Raw genomic sequence first — 15,593 nt, 5'->3', positions numbered from 1 at the left:
GCCTGGGTGCATACTCACACAGCCCCTGTCCCAACACCTGGGGCACCCCAGAGCCACTCGTGGAAGTCAGCACTGGATGGCTGCAGGGTTTCCTATGTGTCCGTATCCTGCTAGCTGACCTCGTGGCGCTGGAAGCCCCCCATCTCATACTGGGATAGTGTATGAGGTAATGGCTGATGCCTGCTGCCAGACCCCCGGCGTGGTCCCCAACCACCTCTGCCTTCCCCTTCTTTGTACGGGGGGTGGGGAACCACCAGCATCACCTCCAGCTCTGTCTGCCCTGCAGTGGGGACCCACAGCAGGTGCTGGGTGGGTCCTGCTGACCAAGGCGGGGATACAGGAAGGGAAAGGTGGGCATACAGAGACACATGGGTGCTCCGGGCATTGCCTGGAATATAAAGTATCCAGGCTAGAAAGGCAGTAATTTGGGGGACCAGGTGGCGATACCGAGAACCAGAAGGTGTCCAAACCTGACTGGTGAGATGGTGGGCATGTGTGTGTCCAGGGGATAAAGGTATGTGTAGGAAGTGGATGTGTGTGTGTGTCTGTCTGTGTCTGTACAGGCACAGAGGGCTGTGGTGTGACTCCCAGAGGCTGCTGCCTGCTAAAAGCACCTCCATCTCTGCCCGGGGGCAAGCTGCCAAGTGCAGGCAGAGAGGCTTTGTGGAGGGGCAGTCCCTGTAATGGAGGGGGTGCTCCCAATGCTGTCCCCACACACATGCGGCAGTTGAGAGAGGGACGGGAGGTGGGGGCTTAGGGCAGAGGGGGAGATGCTGGAGGCGTTGGGGGCGTGGGATGAGCTTCACAGCCCACACCACACACCCTCCTGGGGCTCCTGTGGACTTGGGGCCAGAGCACTGCCCCCCCCCCCCCCCCCCCCCGACAACAGCTCTGCAGAGAGCAGGGTCCTGCCCCTGCCCCTGGAGCAGCATCACTCCAAAAAGCCATTAAGCTAATGCGAGTGAGAGTGAGAGGCTTGTATGGGCTCCTTCTGTGGGCACACGCTGGCTGGCAATGTGTGGTGCTGAGCTGGGCTGGGCAGCCTCTCCCGGGCTTTTTTGGGGGGGCAGCTATGGGTTGGTCTGCTCCCACTGGGAGGAGGATCCCCGTAACCTGCTGCATCAATGCTCACAAGCCCAGATATTTTGGGGTGAAGCCCCCATCACCATCACAGCCCAGGCACTGGGGATCTGATTGGACCCAGAGCTCCCAGACAAGCCACCTCCTTGCCCGAAGATATTCCCCCCTCTGTGGGGAAGGTTTTGTCTTAGAGTCCTGCAGGTTCCCCACCCTGCTGTCATCTCCAGCCCATGCTACTCAAGGGTGCAGCTCCCCACAAACATGAGATGCTTTCAGGGTGCTCCATTCCCGCTCTCCGACGCCCCTCGCCTTGCCAGGACCAGAGCACCCAGCATGCCAGCCTGGGGACAGGAGCGGGCTTGGCTGGCGCTGCCACGGCAGAAGGCCACAGGATGAGGGACAGACGGGAGAGGCGGGGACGGGAACAGAGTTCCCCCTTGTTAACAGCGCTGGACCCTGTAGCCTTTTCAAGGCTCTGAATAGGGGGTGGTACGTCTCCTCCCCTGAATTTGGGGCCGGGGGGTATTAGCGCTGGTTTAACATCTCCAGACAGGGCTGGAGGGATGAGGGGGGGCGGCACACTACCCCAGATGGGAGCATGTGGGGGGTTTCTCCTGCCACCACATGCCCTTCCTCTCCCTCCCGCCCACCATTCACATGGTAATGAGGACAAATTGATGGAGAGACCATCCATTGTGGTACCCTCCAGCGTGTCCCTTCTGCCGGCCACCCACCAACATCCCCATCCATCACCACCCAGCCGGGACCCTGGTGAGACCTCCCCACCCGGGACTGGCACCCTGGGAGATGGGGCTGCTTCAGGTGCCCACAAGCAGTGGGGCAGCCCCCAGGCTGACCTGGCTCTCCTGGGGCAGAGTGACAAAAGAGGGAGGGACGTTCAGTGAAGGAAGAGCCCCCCATAAGTCCTGTCTGTCAGCTGGACATTATTTTGTCCTCACCATCCTCGTCATGGGGCTTTATGGAGCCAGGGGAAAGTTAATGAGGCTTCAGAAAGACCCCAGAATCTTATTTATGGGTGTCCACCCTTCCCCTCACTGCCCTGGGCAGGATCCCCCCATTTTCCCTGCTTCCACCCCAAAGCAGCCCCCTAATAGCCTGCAGCATCCTCCTAATGGGGCGAAGAACTGTTCCCCCATTCTCACCGATACCCTAAAAACCTGGGCCTGGAGATGGGCTTCCCACAGCACCATGGGGCACCCCAAAGGGCACATCCTCCCCACACGCATCCCCTGCCTTTGGCTCCCCCTGCCGTGCCAGCGACGGCAGCCTGATTGAAATTTCACTCCATAAAGCGCCTCTCGAAAGCCTGACCCCGTGGCCCCCCCAGGGACCAATTTGTCCTTCTCTGTAATAAGAACCTAATTAAATTAGCTCAGCCGCCTCGCAGAGCCCTTAAATTAGCCACGGTGAGGAGGGCTCTTGCTGACAGCTTGCTGCCGAATTGCTCTGCACTCACCATGCTGTGGGGTCCAGGGAAAGCCCTGGTGGGACCCCACTGCCAGCCCCCCGCCCCAGGAGACCAGGGCAGGACAGCCTGCAGATGGGGCAGGGAGTTCACAGAGAGGCGCGTGGGTGGGATGGGTATGGGGATGTTGTGTGGGGTGCTGGCTGGTGGTCTTGCCTTCTGCTGGCTTGGGTATGGGGTGGAGGGGGGACAGGGCTGGCAAGGGGTGAGGGGACACAGCCAGCAGTGACTAGTGCTAACGGCATTGGAAACCCAGTGTACAGGGTAAGGGGAACACCTTCTCCAGAAGCGCTGGGTTAGTGGGTGTTGTGGTGATGGAGATGGTGGGCAAGGATGTCCCAGCACAACCAGGTGCTGGGGTGATGGAGACTGCGACGGAGAGTTGTCCCTGGCAGTCCCATGGTGACTGTCCCTCCTACATCCTGCCCTGCTTGCCCTAGTTTCAAGGCAGCCCCAATGACAGCTTGGTCCCTTATAGGCTGGGTCACTCCCACAGCCTCCAGCTGCCCACTTCCCCCAAGTATGGGGCAGTGGGTAGGGAGAGCTTGCCCCTTACACGTGGGGGGCACCAGGATGGCCAAATCTTGCCAGAGAAAGATTCCTAGACAAATGCAAGATGCCCTCTAGGCCTGCCTGCCCTGTTTATGATGGGCAGTAAGTGTTTCCAATCCCTGCCTGCCCTCCCCACACCAGAGGTCAGAGCTCCCACCTAGGAGACGATGGATTTATTGGGCTGTGTCTCCAACCAGGAAAAGTACATCCAGTGAAGACAAAAATATACCTGCCATTGGCTGTGCTCACACTCTCACTTCGCCCTGGACAACAATCACCATAAAAACTGTGCTTTAAAATAATCTTTAAATAATTTCTGCTTTTGTTTAAAAAAAAAATATCACCCCCCCCAAAACAGCTTTCCCCCCACCCACTCCCGTCTTACCCTGTACGTGCCCACGCTGCCTCCCATCTATGGTACATACAAAGAGCAGATAAATAAATAAAGATGCGTGATGCTGCAGGAGGGACATGGGTCACACTCCCCCCACAATGCCCTCACCTCTGCTAACATGGAGCCAGGGGAGGCTGAGGGTCTAGCTAGGATTCTGGGGGGGACGACTGTGGCTGCAGCTCTGATGGGACTCCCCCCAGGTCCCGGGAGCAGATGAGCAGCAATGAGTTACCCTGAGGGTTTGCGGTGCTGGGGGGGTCTGGGAGGTCAGGCCAGGGAGGGTCTGGAGCTTGGGGAACGTTTTAGCTTTGGGGTGGGAAAGGCATGTCTTTGGGCTGAGCCAGCTCAGGGCAGGACGTTGGGAAGGCAAGGGAGGGAACACTTTCTACCCAGCAGCTTTCCTTCCCCTGGCTCTGGCAGGCTGGAGCTGCAGCCCTGGCTCTCCCCACCCTTGCTCCCACCAGTGTATGCCCATGCTTGGCTGGCACTCACATCCTCCTGCCTGCATGCCCGCCTCCATAGCCCCCCATGCCATCACAGTGTCCCCATGGGCGTGCCTGGCCAGGTGGCTATGGTGCTGGCTTTGGACAGAGCTTGGGGTCCCGCTCCCCAGTCTCTTGCTCCAGCAGCACTCATGTCATCAAGCCAGGGGTCTCGTGCCAGAGCCATGTAAGCCCCTCCAGCCCTGCCACTGCTTGGGCACCCCAAGCATACAGGGGCTGGTTTTGGGTGCCTCCTGCACCCACAGTCAGGGCTAAGGGCAAGGCACAGTCCCAGTACCTGGGTCACCCTCCTCCCAGTTGCCACGTCCTTGGGATGGTAATGGCATTGCCTACCCTTCCACCCAGGCTGCCCAGCAAAGGGTCCTGCTTGGGTGCAGGCAGACTGGGAGCCCCGCGGGAGCAGCCTGCAGCTAGGGGCTCCCTTCCCGCTCCCCTTTATCTATCAGACCTCTGTCATTAGCTGATTCTGCACACGCACACGCACATTACACACACACACACAAATAGCAGCATGTGGATCCAGCCGGGGGCACCCCCATGTCCATGGGGGAACCCTTCGTGCCTCCTCCCTGCCCCCAGGAACAGAGGGTGAGGAGGGGGCGGTGGGCATGGAGGAGGCACACCGGGGAACCCCAGTGCCCCCCAACCAGGAGGTGGCTGTGCCTCGAGCAGGCAGGGCTGGAGGCAGGTCCCCATGGGCACCCAGGTTTGGGAGGGGGTGCTGGCCCCTGGTGAGCCGCCCCGCAGCCACCACCTCCACCAGCAGCACTGGCTGCAGCTGGGGTGCACCCTCAGCTCTCCATCTGGGGTACCCCCAGTGGGTGGAAGCTGTCAGGGGGCAGAAGCAGTCTGCCCAAGCGGTAAAGCAGCCCCGAGTACCAGTGCACACCGTCCCCCTGCACCCCTGGCCACCCCACTAGGCTATGGTAGAGCCGGAGTGGCCAGAAGGCCAGCTGCGCCAGATGTTGCTCCTGCACTAGGGCAAAGCACGAGGCCACCACGCCATCCACCACCAGCGTCCCATGGCGTGTCAGCGGGGCATAGGCTCCCACGTCCCTCCGGTCCCACACCTCTACCACCTCAGCAGGCTGCAAGCCGCCCCCCACCACTGCCACTAGCACAAAATGTCCAGGGTGCACACAGCTGGCAAAGGTGGGACGGAAGTGGGTGGCAGGCGCCGAGGCATTCTCGGCCACAAAGAGCAGGTGGGTGGGTGTCAGGACCAGGCGTCGGGGTGGCTCCCGCGTCTCGATGACATGGAAGGAGGTGAGGGTATGGGGGTCCTTGTCCAGGAAAGCCAGGAAGTCGCTGTATGTGGGCCTGCCGGTCCCGTCCATTGCCAGCACCCGCTGGCCTGGGCGCAGTGCCCACAGTGGAGTCTGGGCACCATCCTCTAGCGTCGCCAGTGCCCGCCCAGGGAAGCAGCCCCCCGTCTTCGCAGCGGCTGAGTGCTCTGCATGGGGAGAGAGAGGACAGGAGGGTTACCCATCTGCCAGACCCCCAGTATCACCCTTCCACAATGCAGAGACCCTCCCAGGCTGTCCACCCAGGGGTAACCCATTCCTGGCATCACCAACGTGCATGTACTCTACACACTCCCAGCCACCAATCCAGCCTGCTTTGGTGCCTGCTCCCCCAGCCACTGTCTCACTGGGGGTGGCAGCTGGGGGCTCGAGCCTTGCACAGCAGCACCTACTCCCCACTCTGGTGCCACAGTGCTGGGACTGCTCTGCAGAGCCAGGTCCCGAAATCTGCCTGGCAGGGGGAGCGGGGCACAGCCACAGCCTCAAATGTGCAAGGCAGTGCCAGGGGGCACCCAAAGCTCCAAAGAGAGGAGGCAGAGCCTTGAGCTGGTGCAAGGCTGAGGAGCAGAGTGCCTGGTCGCACTCTGCATGCTCCCAGAATCCCTTTTCTCTGCAGTGGTGGGCTTGGGTACTCCTGGGGAGGATGCTACAAGGAACGGCGCAGGGTGTAGCACCCTCCCCCAGCATCACAGCACGCCTCCACTCCATGCTGCAGCCCTGCTCCTTTCTCTCGCCTGCTCGTCCCTGGACTGATAATGCCAGCCAACCCCCTCTCTGAGCTGCAGGGAGATTTCACAGCTTGTGGCCATCATCAGGCAAAGGCCACCAGCTTCCTGGGCAGGGCTTCACTAGTGTTTGTCACAGGGTAAAGCACCCAAACTCTCTGGGGCTTTTCCCTTGGGATGGTGGCACAGTGCTCTTACTCCTCCCCAGATGAAAAGATGCAGCAAGTCACCAAGTGTATCCAGGGGCCCATCCTGGCACTTAGTAGGTGAACCCTGGCTTCCCAAGCAATGATGTTCAGCTTCCACAGCAGCCCTGGTCCCCCAAGCCCCAGCAACACCCATCTCCGTGTCTATATGATGCCCTCCCACCATCTGCCAAGGACACCTCATGTATGGTCCTGCTCCTGGCCCTGCATGCTCCCAGCCTCGAGCTCCCAGCCGTTCTCTGGGCCCTCATCTAATTCCTGAGTGTCCCCACCCAGATGGCACTGCCCCCCATCACTCCCCCACTTTGGTTAGAGCCAAACCCCAGCCCCCAGGCCCATGAAGAGAGGCATCCATCTCTCGGACAGAATCCTTTTATTGCTCAGATGAGGTGCAGTGCCCGCCCCATGCCTGCCCCAGAGGCAGGTCCCAAATCCTGCACCCCGTATCCCCAGGCAGGTGGCAGAGCTGTGGGGAGGGGCTGGCAGAAGGACAAGAGGGCACCTGGCAGAAGTGGGGGGCACAGGCACTGGGCAAGGAGGGGTGCGCGGGTGCCAGGGGGGAACCCGAGGAGACGCAACACATACAACAGGCCATGTGGCCATCTATACAAAAATAAAAGCCATTTACTAAGAGGCAGGGGCAGCCCGGCTGCCCTCTGTACATAGCTCTGTGGGGGTCTGGATATGTGCCACACAGCCTCCACCATGCACCCTTGGGCTCCCCATGGCCTTGGGGATAAATACAGAGGACTCAGAGCCCCAGGGAGTTGCTGTGGAGCAAGGGGGCTGTGGCTGGTCTCCAGAAGCCCTCCAGGGCCTCAGGGCCCCAGTCTGCTTCCTGGGCCACCGCATCCCTCTTCAGTTGGTCCAGGGAAGCATCCCAGGATTCAAGAGCCTCCATCCTTCTCCAGGGGCACTGCCCCACTCCTCTGGCCAGCCCCAAGAGGTTCTGGGGTTATGGTCCTTGCTTCAGAGCCTGGCCCCACTCCTCTGGCCACCCCCTCAGGGTGCCCTGGGACATGGGAGCCCTGGTCCTTCGCCCATGCTTTGTCTCTCTTCTTTTGGGGCGCGTTGCTCCCTCTCTGCGGCGCAGTCGCCCCACCTCCATCACCGGCTGGCGTTGCGCCCGTCCTGGCATCGGCACGGGGAGCGGGTCAGCGCGGGGGGGCAGGCTGGCGTCGAGGGGTGTCAGGCCGCTGGCCGCGGGCTAGGGCGGTAGGACAGGCAGAGTGTGGTGGGAGCCGAGCCCGGGGACAAAAGACGCGTGACAGCACCAGCCCCGGCACCGCCACGGCACGGCGTGTGACCCATGGGTGCGAGGGCATGGGCGGGCAGCGCAGCCTCTCCCTGTGCGTGTGTGCGCGTGTGCAAGGGCTCTGTGTGCCCGCACCGCTCTCCGCACGGTGCCGGTGTGTGTGTGTATAGCCGCTGAGGCCGCCGCTGTGCCCACGCAAGCCCACGCACCAGCAGAGCCCTCCCTCCCTGCCGCCACACGGGTCCGCAGGCGGCGGCAGCAGCGCGGCCCCTTGGGCGTGCGGCCGCGGCGGGAGCGCGGCGGGGCCGGTGCGGTGCGCGGGGCGCTGCTGCCCTCTGCCGCCCGGCTGCGCGGGGCCCGGCGCTGCGGCAGCCCAGGCAGGGCGGCTGCTCCCCGGGCCGGGGGCGACCCTTGCACCCCACGCAGTCCCGGCCCCGAGCAGGGCCTGAACGCGGCCCCCCCACCCCCGCACTGCACCGCGAACACCCCGGCGACGATAGCAACCCTCATTCCAGTCCGGCTGCCGCTGCCCCCAGCACCCCCCAGCTCTGCTCCCCTCCGCGCAGAGCTGATCCCAGGGCACCCTGGCGCGTGTCCCTGCCCCCAGCCCCTGCCAGCCAGGGCCCGACAGATGCAGGAGCTCAAGAGCAGCTGGCGGTGGAGGACACGGCTGGATGGGGCTGAGCATGAGCAGCTGGGCACTGAGGGAGAGCAAGGGCAGAGGCAGGGGAGACAGATGAGATGGGCAGACTGGGGGGACAGCCATGGGGAGAAGAGGATGTGGGGCAGGAAAAGGAGGGTAGAGAGGGTAGGTCTGGATGCAAGCCTGTGCAAGATAGATGGGGAATTTGCCCCATGGCACTGCTGGCCACAGGTTGCGTGACTCACTCCCCACCTGACTGCCCCAGATAGGGAAATCTTGCTGGGAGAGCCAGCACCCCCCAGGAGCACCCTACCCAGCCAGTCAGGCTCCCCAGGCATACTGCAACGGGGGCCCTGCTCACTGCTCCCACTGGCCTTACCTGACTTGACGGAGCAGTGGATGTGCGCTTTGGACTCATAGTAGACCCAATCGAAGCCAGCCTCCACGGCCAGGCGAGCCAGCATGCCGTACTTGTTGCGGTCCCGATCCGATGTCGTGATGTCCACGGCTCGGCCCTCGTAATGCAGTGACTCCTCTGAGTGGTGCCCATCCTCGTCCCAGCCCTCTGTCACCCTCAGCTTCACCCCTGGCCACTGATTCATAACGGAGATGGCCAGGGAATTCAAGCGGTCCTTGCAGCGCTGCAGGGCAGAGGAGCAGAGTCAGTAAAAGCCTTTTGGAGTTGGGGGTTAGCTGCCTGGTTGGCAGGTATCCCACCATGCTTCCATGAAGCCTCTCTGGGTCCTCAAACCCTCTGGGGGCTGGTCCAGCAGAGGAAGATCTGAGAACATGAAGTGCTTTGTCCTTCCCATGCCCCACAGATTCCCCACAGTGCCTGATACCCCACCATTTCTCACAGCATCTCCCAGCAGGGTACCCATCGCCTCCATCTCTCCCCCAGTTCCTGGCTCACTGGAGAGCCTGTTGGGCAGCACAGCCTGGGCTGGGGTGAAACACCCATTCTGCTCAAAGGACATCTGCCCTGTGCTAGCACTGCCCCAAGGGCTCCCAGCTCACAGAAGGAGGATTCACGAGCTGAGACCCTGCTGCCTCCTGGCTGGGAGGATTCCTCAGGGTGCCCAGCACTGTCCCCAAGCACAAATGAAACAACCTGCCCAGTCCTCGGCACAGCTCTGCTTGGTATCACTCCTCAAGTCCTGAGGCACAAGGACATGGTACTGGGCAGTCTCACAGCTTCATCCAGTCCCTGCTGACGTAGGAAGTGCAAAACCCGCCCAAGAGCTCTGGGACACTGGAGCAAAAAGGATGTGGGGTGAAGCCCCCTCCACCTCTCCCTGCCACAAGGGCTGAAAAGCCAGGGCTGAAGAACAGCAGCAGATCCTAAAAGCCCCACACCCAGTGGTCCCAGAGGTCACACAAGCAAGGAAACTGCCCTGCCTTGTCCACCCTGCCGCAGTGCTCCCCAGCAACCAGAGGGATGCCAGCCACAGCCTGTGCCACAGCCCTCCCTGCCTCGCCTTGCGCTGCCTGCTTCCCCCAGCCACAGCAGCATCTCAAGGAGGGACCAAGCCCTTGCATGCTTGGCTTGCAAAAGTACAGCCCACACTTCTGGGTCCCTTCCCGTGCTGCAGAAGGGACGGAGGAGAGCTAGAAAAGGTGTATGGAAAGCAATACGGGAGCTTCTATGCAAAACCAGGTGAATGGATTAGGACTGTGCAGCCTGGAAAGGAGACGCTGGGGAGTCCTGGAGAGCACTACAAAATCAGAGTGAAGGACAGAATATTCACGGTCACACATGAGGCTAGCCCTGGGAAACATTAAATGAAATAGCTGGGCAGCAGCCTGAAAACCATCCACTGCAGGGGACATTTTTGTGTGATGCCCACCCCAGTGCTGGAACTTCCCACCATAGGATGTGAGAAACAGTCATGCTGAGCATGAGCCAGGGCTATAAAACTGATGCCAGGTACACCTCCAGGCTCAGAAATGCTCCAGCACTGCTTCCAACAGGAAACTGCCCAACTGCTCCCCAAAAACATAGGCCTTCACCCCATCCCCAGGCACCTGCTCCCATCCCAGGAAGGTGGATGCTACTGCTCTCAGGAAAACTCGCTTGCACTTGGCAGAGTTCAGGCCCTGGGAAGTGCCAGGCAAGCCTTTGCCCTGCATGAGGTGGTGGAGCACCTCTGCCCTCAGCCCAGGGCTCCCTGGGTGTGGGGAGATAAGCCAGGAAGGTGTTGGACAAATAGTTGCCAGGGGAGGGAAGGAGAAGGAGGGAAGGGAGTGACTTTTGTCCCCATCCAACACCACCATGGTGCCACTTGGCACATGGCACAAGCAGCTCTCAAGGTCCCCAGCCCCACGAGGACCCCACAGAGAAGGGTAGTAAGGGGTTTCAGGGCTGGAGGCAGGCAGGGAGTCCCCTATGGTCCCCTGCATCCTTCAGCCATCATTCCAGGTGTCCCCTTGCCGCTCCCACACCAGCACCCTGCTCTGGGCACCCCTCATGCCCTCACTGCCGGCCCCTTCTGCCCTCCAAGGGCACCCTGCCCACACACAGACTGCGAGATCCTCCAACCCCTGTCCCACTGCCTGCCACCAGACGCCGGGGCAGGGCCACCCTTTCCTAGTGGGACCCACCTGGGCTACCGCGTCCCTTGCATGTGCGTTCCCCAGCGCAACCCCATCCCAAGGGTCCCACCTCCCCCTCCCGTGCCCGGCCGGGCGCACAGCGGCGGGCAGGGCCCGGGGCACCCTGCCCCCGGGCTGCCGGTACCGGCGGCAATGCCTGTGCCTTCGGTGGCCAGCAGGTGTCAGAGCGCGGGCAGGGACCGGCAGGGACCGGCAGGGAGCAGGTACCAGCGCGAGGGGAGCAGGCACGGGTGGGCAGGGAGCAGGCAGCGACGGGCAGTAAGCAGGCAGGGACAGGCACGGAGGGTCGGGAAGGGAGCAAGTACTAACGGGTAGGGAGCAGGCGCGAGTGGACCGGGCAGCAGCGAGCAGGGAGCAGGCATGGATGGGCAAACAGGCAAGTATGAGGAGGGAGCAGGGAGGGATGAGCACGATAAGCAGGGAGCAGACATGGATGAGCAAAGAACAGGCAAGTATGAGGAGGGAGCAGGGAGGGATGAGCAACGATAAATAGGGAGCAGGCAGTGATAGGCAAGGGCAAACAGGTGGGAATGGGCAGGGAGCTGGCACTGGAGGCAGGGGGAAGACAACAACAGGCAGGCATGGCCAGGGATGGGCCAGGAGCAGGCAGCAATGGACAAGGAGCAGGCACAGGTGGCAGGGAGTAGGCACAGATGGGCAGGGAGCAGACAGGCATGGACACTGCCTGCCCAGGGGCACTGCTGCCTGCACAGACAGGTAGGCAGGGACCAAGAAACCTGTGGGCATGGGCTGGCCATAGGGTCTGTGCTTGCTGGGTGCTGCAGGGAGATCCCACCTCATCCTCACGCACAGCCCAAAATGGCTACAGCATCCTCAGGGACCAGTGTGACCATGCCTGCCTGCATGGCATAGTCCCCCCTCCTGCCTGGGGGTGAAGGGGTGACAAGGTGACAGCAAAGATGTGGAAATGCCACCATGACCCATGGGCCCTCCAGGGCCCAGGCTGGAGTGAGATGTCCAAGCATGTGGCACTGAGCCCTGGCCATGGCTCAGTGCCCCCAGCACTGTTCTGGTGCCAAGCTAGGAGCTGAAACCCGTGCAACAGGCGTATTACAGGGTTTAGAGGGAAGGTGGCTGGTGACAGTGTGTGTGTGGGGTCACAGCTTGTCCCTGTAGTAGCGTGGTTGACTGGGCACCCCAGGCCACATGCAGACTATGCTGACCTGGGTGGCTCTATGCTGTCCCACGCACATCATGGTGGAGACGATGGGAATGTTGGGCTGGGTTCTCCCCGCTGACCAACACTGGCATCTCCCTTCTTGTCCAGACCGGGGACAGGATCATGTCCTGTGGAGGAAGCCAAATGCCTTTAGGGAAGGCAGCAGGTCTGGAAGGAAGGGCACAGCTCTAGGATGGGGCACAGTCAGCAAGAACTCCAGGGCCACCTCAGGGGAGGTATGCAGGACACTCAGGTGTAACCACAGTCTCAGCAGAGGCTTTGTGGATAGAGTGTGCTTGGCCACAGCTACCTCCATGTCCAGAGCCTGGCCAGAAGAAGAGGGTTCCCACTAGCATCTCCCCTCCCCCAGGTAAGGTTTCTCCCAGAGGAAGCCAAGAGTCCTATCCAAGGTCTCCATGAGAAATTCCTCACCACTCTAAGTAAGGTCTCCATGCCAGTTGGGCCAACAGTGGCTGCAAGGGGTGATGGCTGGGTTAGGGAGAGGCTTGGGGCTGGGACTTCATGGGGGCAGGGGGCCCGGGACATTCCTGGGCCAGGCTGCTAGGGAGAGGTAAGGCGGGCTCTGCCTCCAGCCTTATCTCAGCACCTCCGAGTGGGACCAGTGAGAGCAAACACACTGGAATTCTTGAGGAAGATGAAACGATAAAGGAAAGGCGGGCAGAGAGCAGCACTACCCACCCCCCAACCAGGCGGCATCTTCCGGCTGCCTCGGACACCCAGACCCTTGGACTTGGGGAAAGAAAACAGGTTTGAAGTGAGTCAACAGCAGTAAAAGCCAGTGCACTGGGGGAAGGGACAAGGAGTTGGGTCAATGGCCTTTCCCAACCCATAGCAACACAGGACATGGTGCCAGAGCCAGAGCTCCTGTGTCTGTGGGCATGTCCCACAGCCAGGGGCCACAGGACAAGCCTAGAGGGCCGTGGGATGGCAGCAGGCTACCAGAACTCATGCCACCTCCACAGCAGTGGGGACAATTCCTTGCAGAGCTGTCCAAGGCACCATGATATCCATCTGTGCACAGATGCATTGTGGCCAGGGTAAGAGCCCTCACTTGGGCACCCCAAGAAGACAAGGGAGCTTCCAGGTACCCTGCCAACGAGGCAGCAGGACAGCAAGAAGTGTGGGGCTGACAGCTGTGGCTGGGTTAGGGCTGGTGGTGGGAGCACTCTCAAGAGCAAATGCAGCCAGAAACCCTCTCCTGTCTCCAACTCGAGCAAGACGATGTCAACCACTTCCCCAATGCACAGACCAGCAGAGCTCACAGCTTCTTCAAGTATCCCTGAAGCTGTTCCCCAGGGGATGCAGGCTCCAGCCCAGCCCCAGGGCTCCAGTCACCAGCAACCATGCTTTATGCAACTCCCCAAGCTTGGTGCTGCCTCACAGGGGGTCTTGGTCCCTCTGCTGCAGTCCCCAGCCTGAGAACCACCCTGGACCACGGCCCCTGCCCTCAGGGACCTGCCCCTGGGCATGTGGGGTTGCAGAGCTGTCAAGCCAGCACCCAAGCAACTCCTCCTCCCGCTGTTAGCAACATTTCAGTCAGAAACCATGGCCAGAGCCCCCGCTCAGTGCCTACCACCACAGACACCTGTGCTCACTCACCCACCAGCCCCAGACCGGGGGGTGCAGTGGTCAGCAGAGCAGCCCTGGCTCCCCTCCACCTCCCCCAGGAGCTCACTCAGGCTGTAACCCAGTGCTGAGGCTGGTGGCCAGTTTTCTTAGCAAGGCCGTGCAGCTCCTTATCTGCATTCCTGAAACCCTCAGGCATTCTCCTGGCAATATTAAAACACAGAGTAACCTTCGTTCAGCATCACCCCCTCCTCCGCTGCCGTCCTCTGTCCCCCCCACCCCTCCTTCCCACTGGCCCAGGGCACTTGTAAACTGACTGCAACAGGGCATTTGCAGTAACAGGTTGTTCCCGTCCCTGTGCGCAGCAAGCAGCCCACACTGGGCACCCTTCCCCATCCCACCTGAGACACACAGGGAAAGGGGGCACTGAGGCATGGCACAGGGTTCCGGCGACAGAGTGGGGACAAGGTCAGCTAGGGTGCTCCTGGATGCCAGCTCGCGGCTCTGCCTGCTCGCCTCCCGGCCAGCACACCGGGCTCTGCGCCGTCCCTCCGTGCTAACAGGCAGGCTGCTTCCCTGCCAGCCCCTAGGCAGAGCGGAGGGACACGGGCAGGATGGGTGCAGCGGGGCAGGGTGCTGCCCGATGGGGGAACGATGCGGTGCTGCACTGCCAGCTCGGGGGTGGTTTGGCAAGGTGCTGCCAGGTCGGGAGCAGCGTGGCATGGCTCGGAGGGCACCAGGGCAGGCTGCTGCCAGCTTAGAGGGCAGGCTGCTGCCAGCTCGGGAGGCACAAGGGCACACGTCGGGGTGCAGCAGACACGGGTGCTACAGGCGCCGTGGGGCAGCGGGGCAGGGTGCTGCCCTCCCGGGCACAGGGTGCTGCCGTATCGAGGAGCAGCGCGCTGCCAGCTCCGGCTCCAACGCGCCCAGCCCAGCCGAAGGGGCAGAGGCTTTGCAGCGCCCGGCAAAGGGCGATGCCCGCGCCGCACAGCCGGCAGCCCGAGCCGGGCACCGGGATGCCCGGGGCAGGACGGGGAAACCGCAGCGCCGGGTCCCCCGCTGCTGCCTGCGCTGCCGCAGGACAGCGGGACGCAGGGCGCTCCCGGGCAGCTCCGGTGCCCGCCGATGCCCGGTGCGGGGGTAGAAGCGGGCGGCGGCGGGGCCGTACCTGGGTCATGAGCCGGTCGGCGCCGGTGTTCTCCTCGTCCTTGAAGATGATGTCGGGGTTGTAGTTGGGCGTGAGCTCCTTGAAGCGCTCCGAGTTACGCGCTATCTTGCCCTCGTAGCGGCCGCTGGCCCCCAGCGTCTTCTCGGGGACGTTAGGGCTGAACTGCTTGTAGGCGAGCGGGATGAGCTTGCGGGGCGGGCGGCGGCGGCTGCCCACCACCCTGCCCGGCCCGCAGCCGCGCACGGCCGGCGCCAGCAGCAGCGCGCACCCGCTCAGCAGCAGCAGCAGCCGCGCCGGCTTCATGGCGCGCCCGGCGGCCCCGGGGCGGCCCGGGGGACCGGCGGCTCCGGGGGCCCCGCTAGGCTCGGCCGCCGCTCCCACCGCCCGCCCCGGGGCTCCCCATGCGGCGCGCAGCCGGCGGGCAGGTGCCGGTGTCGGTGGCGGCGGCGGCGGGGCGCGGCGGCTGCCCGGCGCGGGTGCGCTCCGGCTGCCCGGTGCGGCGGGCTGGCGTCGGCCCGCTCTGAGCTGCCGTGGCCCGGCGGCGGCAATAAATAGCGAAGGGCCGTTTGTTTTGGCAGGCGAGCGGCCGCTTGCGGGGCGCGGGGAGCGGGGCTCGGCGCTGCCGGAGCCCCCCGCGGTTTGCGCCCCGGCGGTCAGCGCGGCGGGGCTGGAGCCGGAGCCGGAGCCACCGCTGCCTCCGCTCCCCGGGCAGGAGTGAGAGGGGAAATTGAAGAGATCCGGGACCGGGAACCGCCAGGACCGCACCCTGCCCGTGTCCCAGCCTCCCAGCGCCCTCCCTCTCTCGCCTCCTCCCCGCGGAACCTGCCCCGGGCCGCCCGCAGCCTCCTCCCCCCGGCCGAGCCCCGCGGCCCGCAGCCCACCCCGCCGGGGGTGCCC

At 62.9% G+C, this 15,593-nt stretch overlaps 1 protein-coding gene across 1 annotated transcript; it reads right to left on the bottom strand.

Moving 5' to 3' along the window:
- Positions 1–3,276: 3,276 nt before the first annotated feature.
- On the bottom strand, positions 3,277–15,533 carry IHH (Indian hedgehog signaling molecule). Its single transcript, XM_005442830.3, has 3 exons — positions 14,697–15,533; positions 8,528–8,789; positions 3,277–5,468 (listed from the first exon to the last, which is right to left on the bottom strand). The coding sequence occupies exons 1-3, from the start codon at positions 14,997–14,999 to the stop codon at positions 4,807–4,809; spliced, it is 1,227 nt and encodes a 408-aa protein (XP_005442887.2). The 5' UTR covers positions 15,000–15,533; the 3' UTR covers positions 3,277–4,806.
- Between the last annotated feature and the right edge of the window lie 60 nt (positions 15,534–15,593).

The sequence above is a fragment of the Falco cherrug genome, chromosome 8 (genome assembly GCF_023634085.1).
Source record: "Falco cherrug isolate bFalChe1 chromosome 8, bFalChe1.pri, whole genome shotgun sequence".
NCBI lineage: Eukaryota > Metazoa > Chordata > Aves > Falconiformes > Falconidae > Falco > Falco cherrug.
Note: the sequence above shows the minus strand (reverse complement) of the source record. Positions and strands in the feature narration are given on the sequence as shown.

Coding starts and splice junctions, on each gene's coding strand:
- IHH (XM_005442830.3), bottom strand. CDS start 14,999: ATGAAGCCGGCGCGGCTGCTGCTGCTGCTGAGCGGGTGCGCGCTGCTG. Junction 8,790..14,696: donor CCGACCGGCTCATGACCCAG/GTACGGCCCCGC, acceptor TCTGCCCTGCAG/CGCTGCAAGGACCGCTTGAA. Junction 5,469..8,527: donor CCACTGCTCCGTCAAGTCAG/GTAAGGCCAGTG, acceptor CTCCCCATGCAG/AGCACTCAGCCGCTGCGAAG.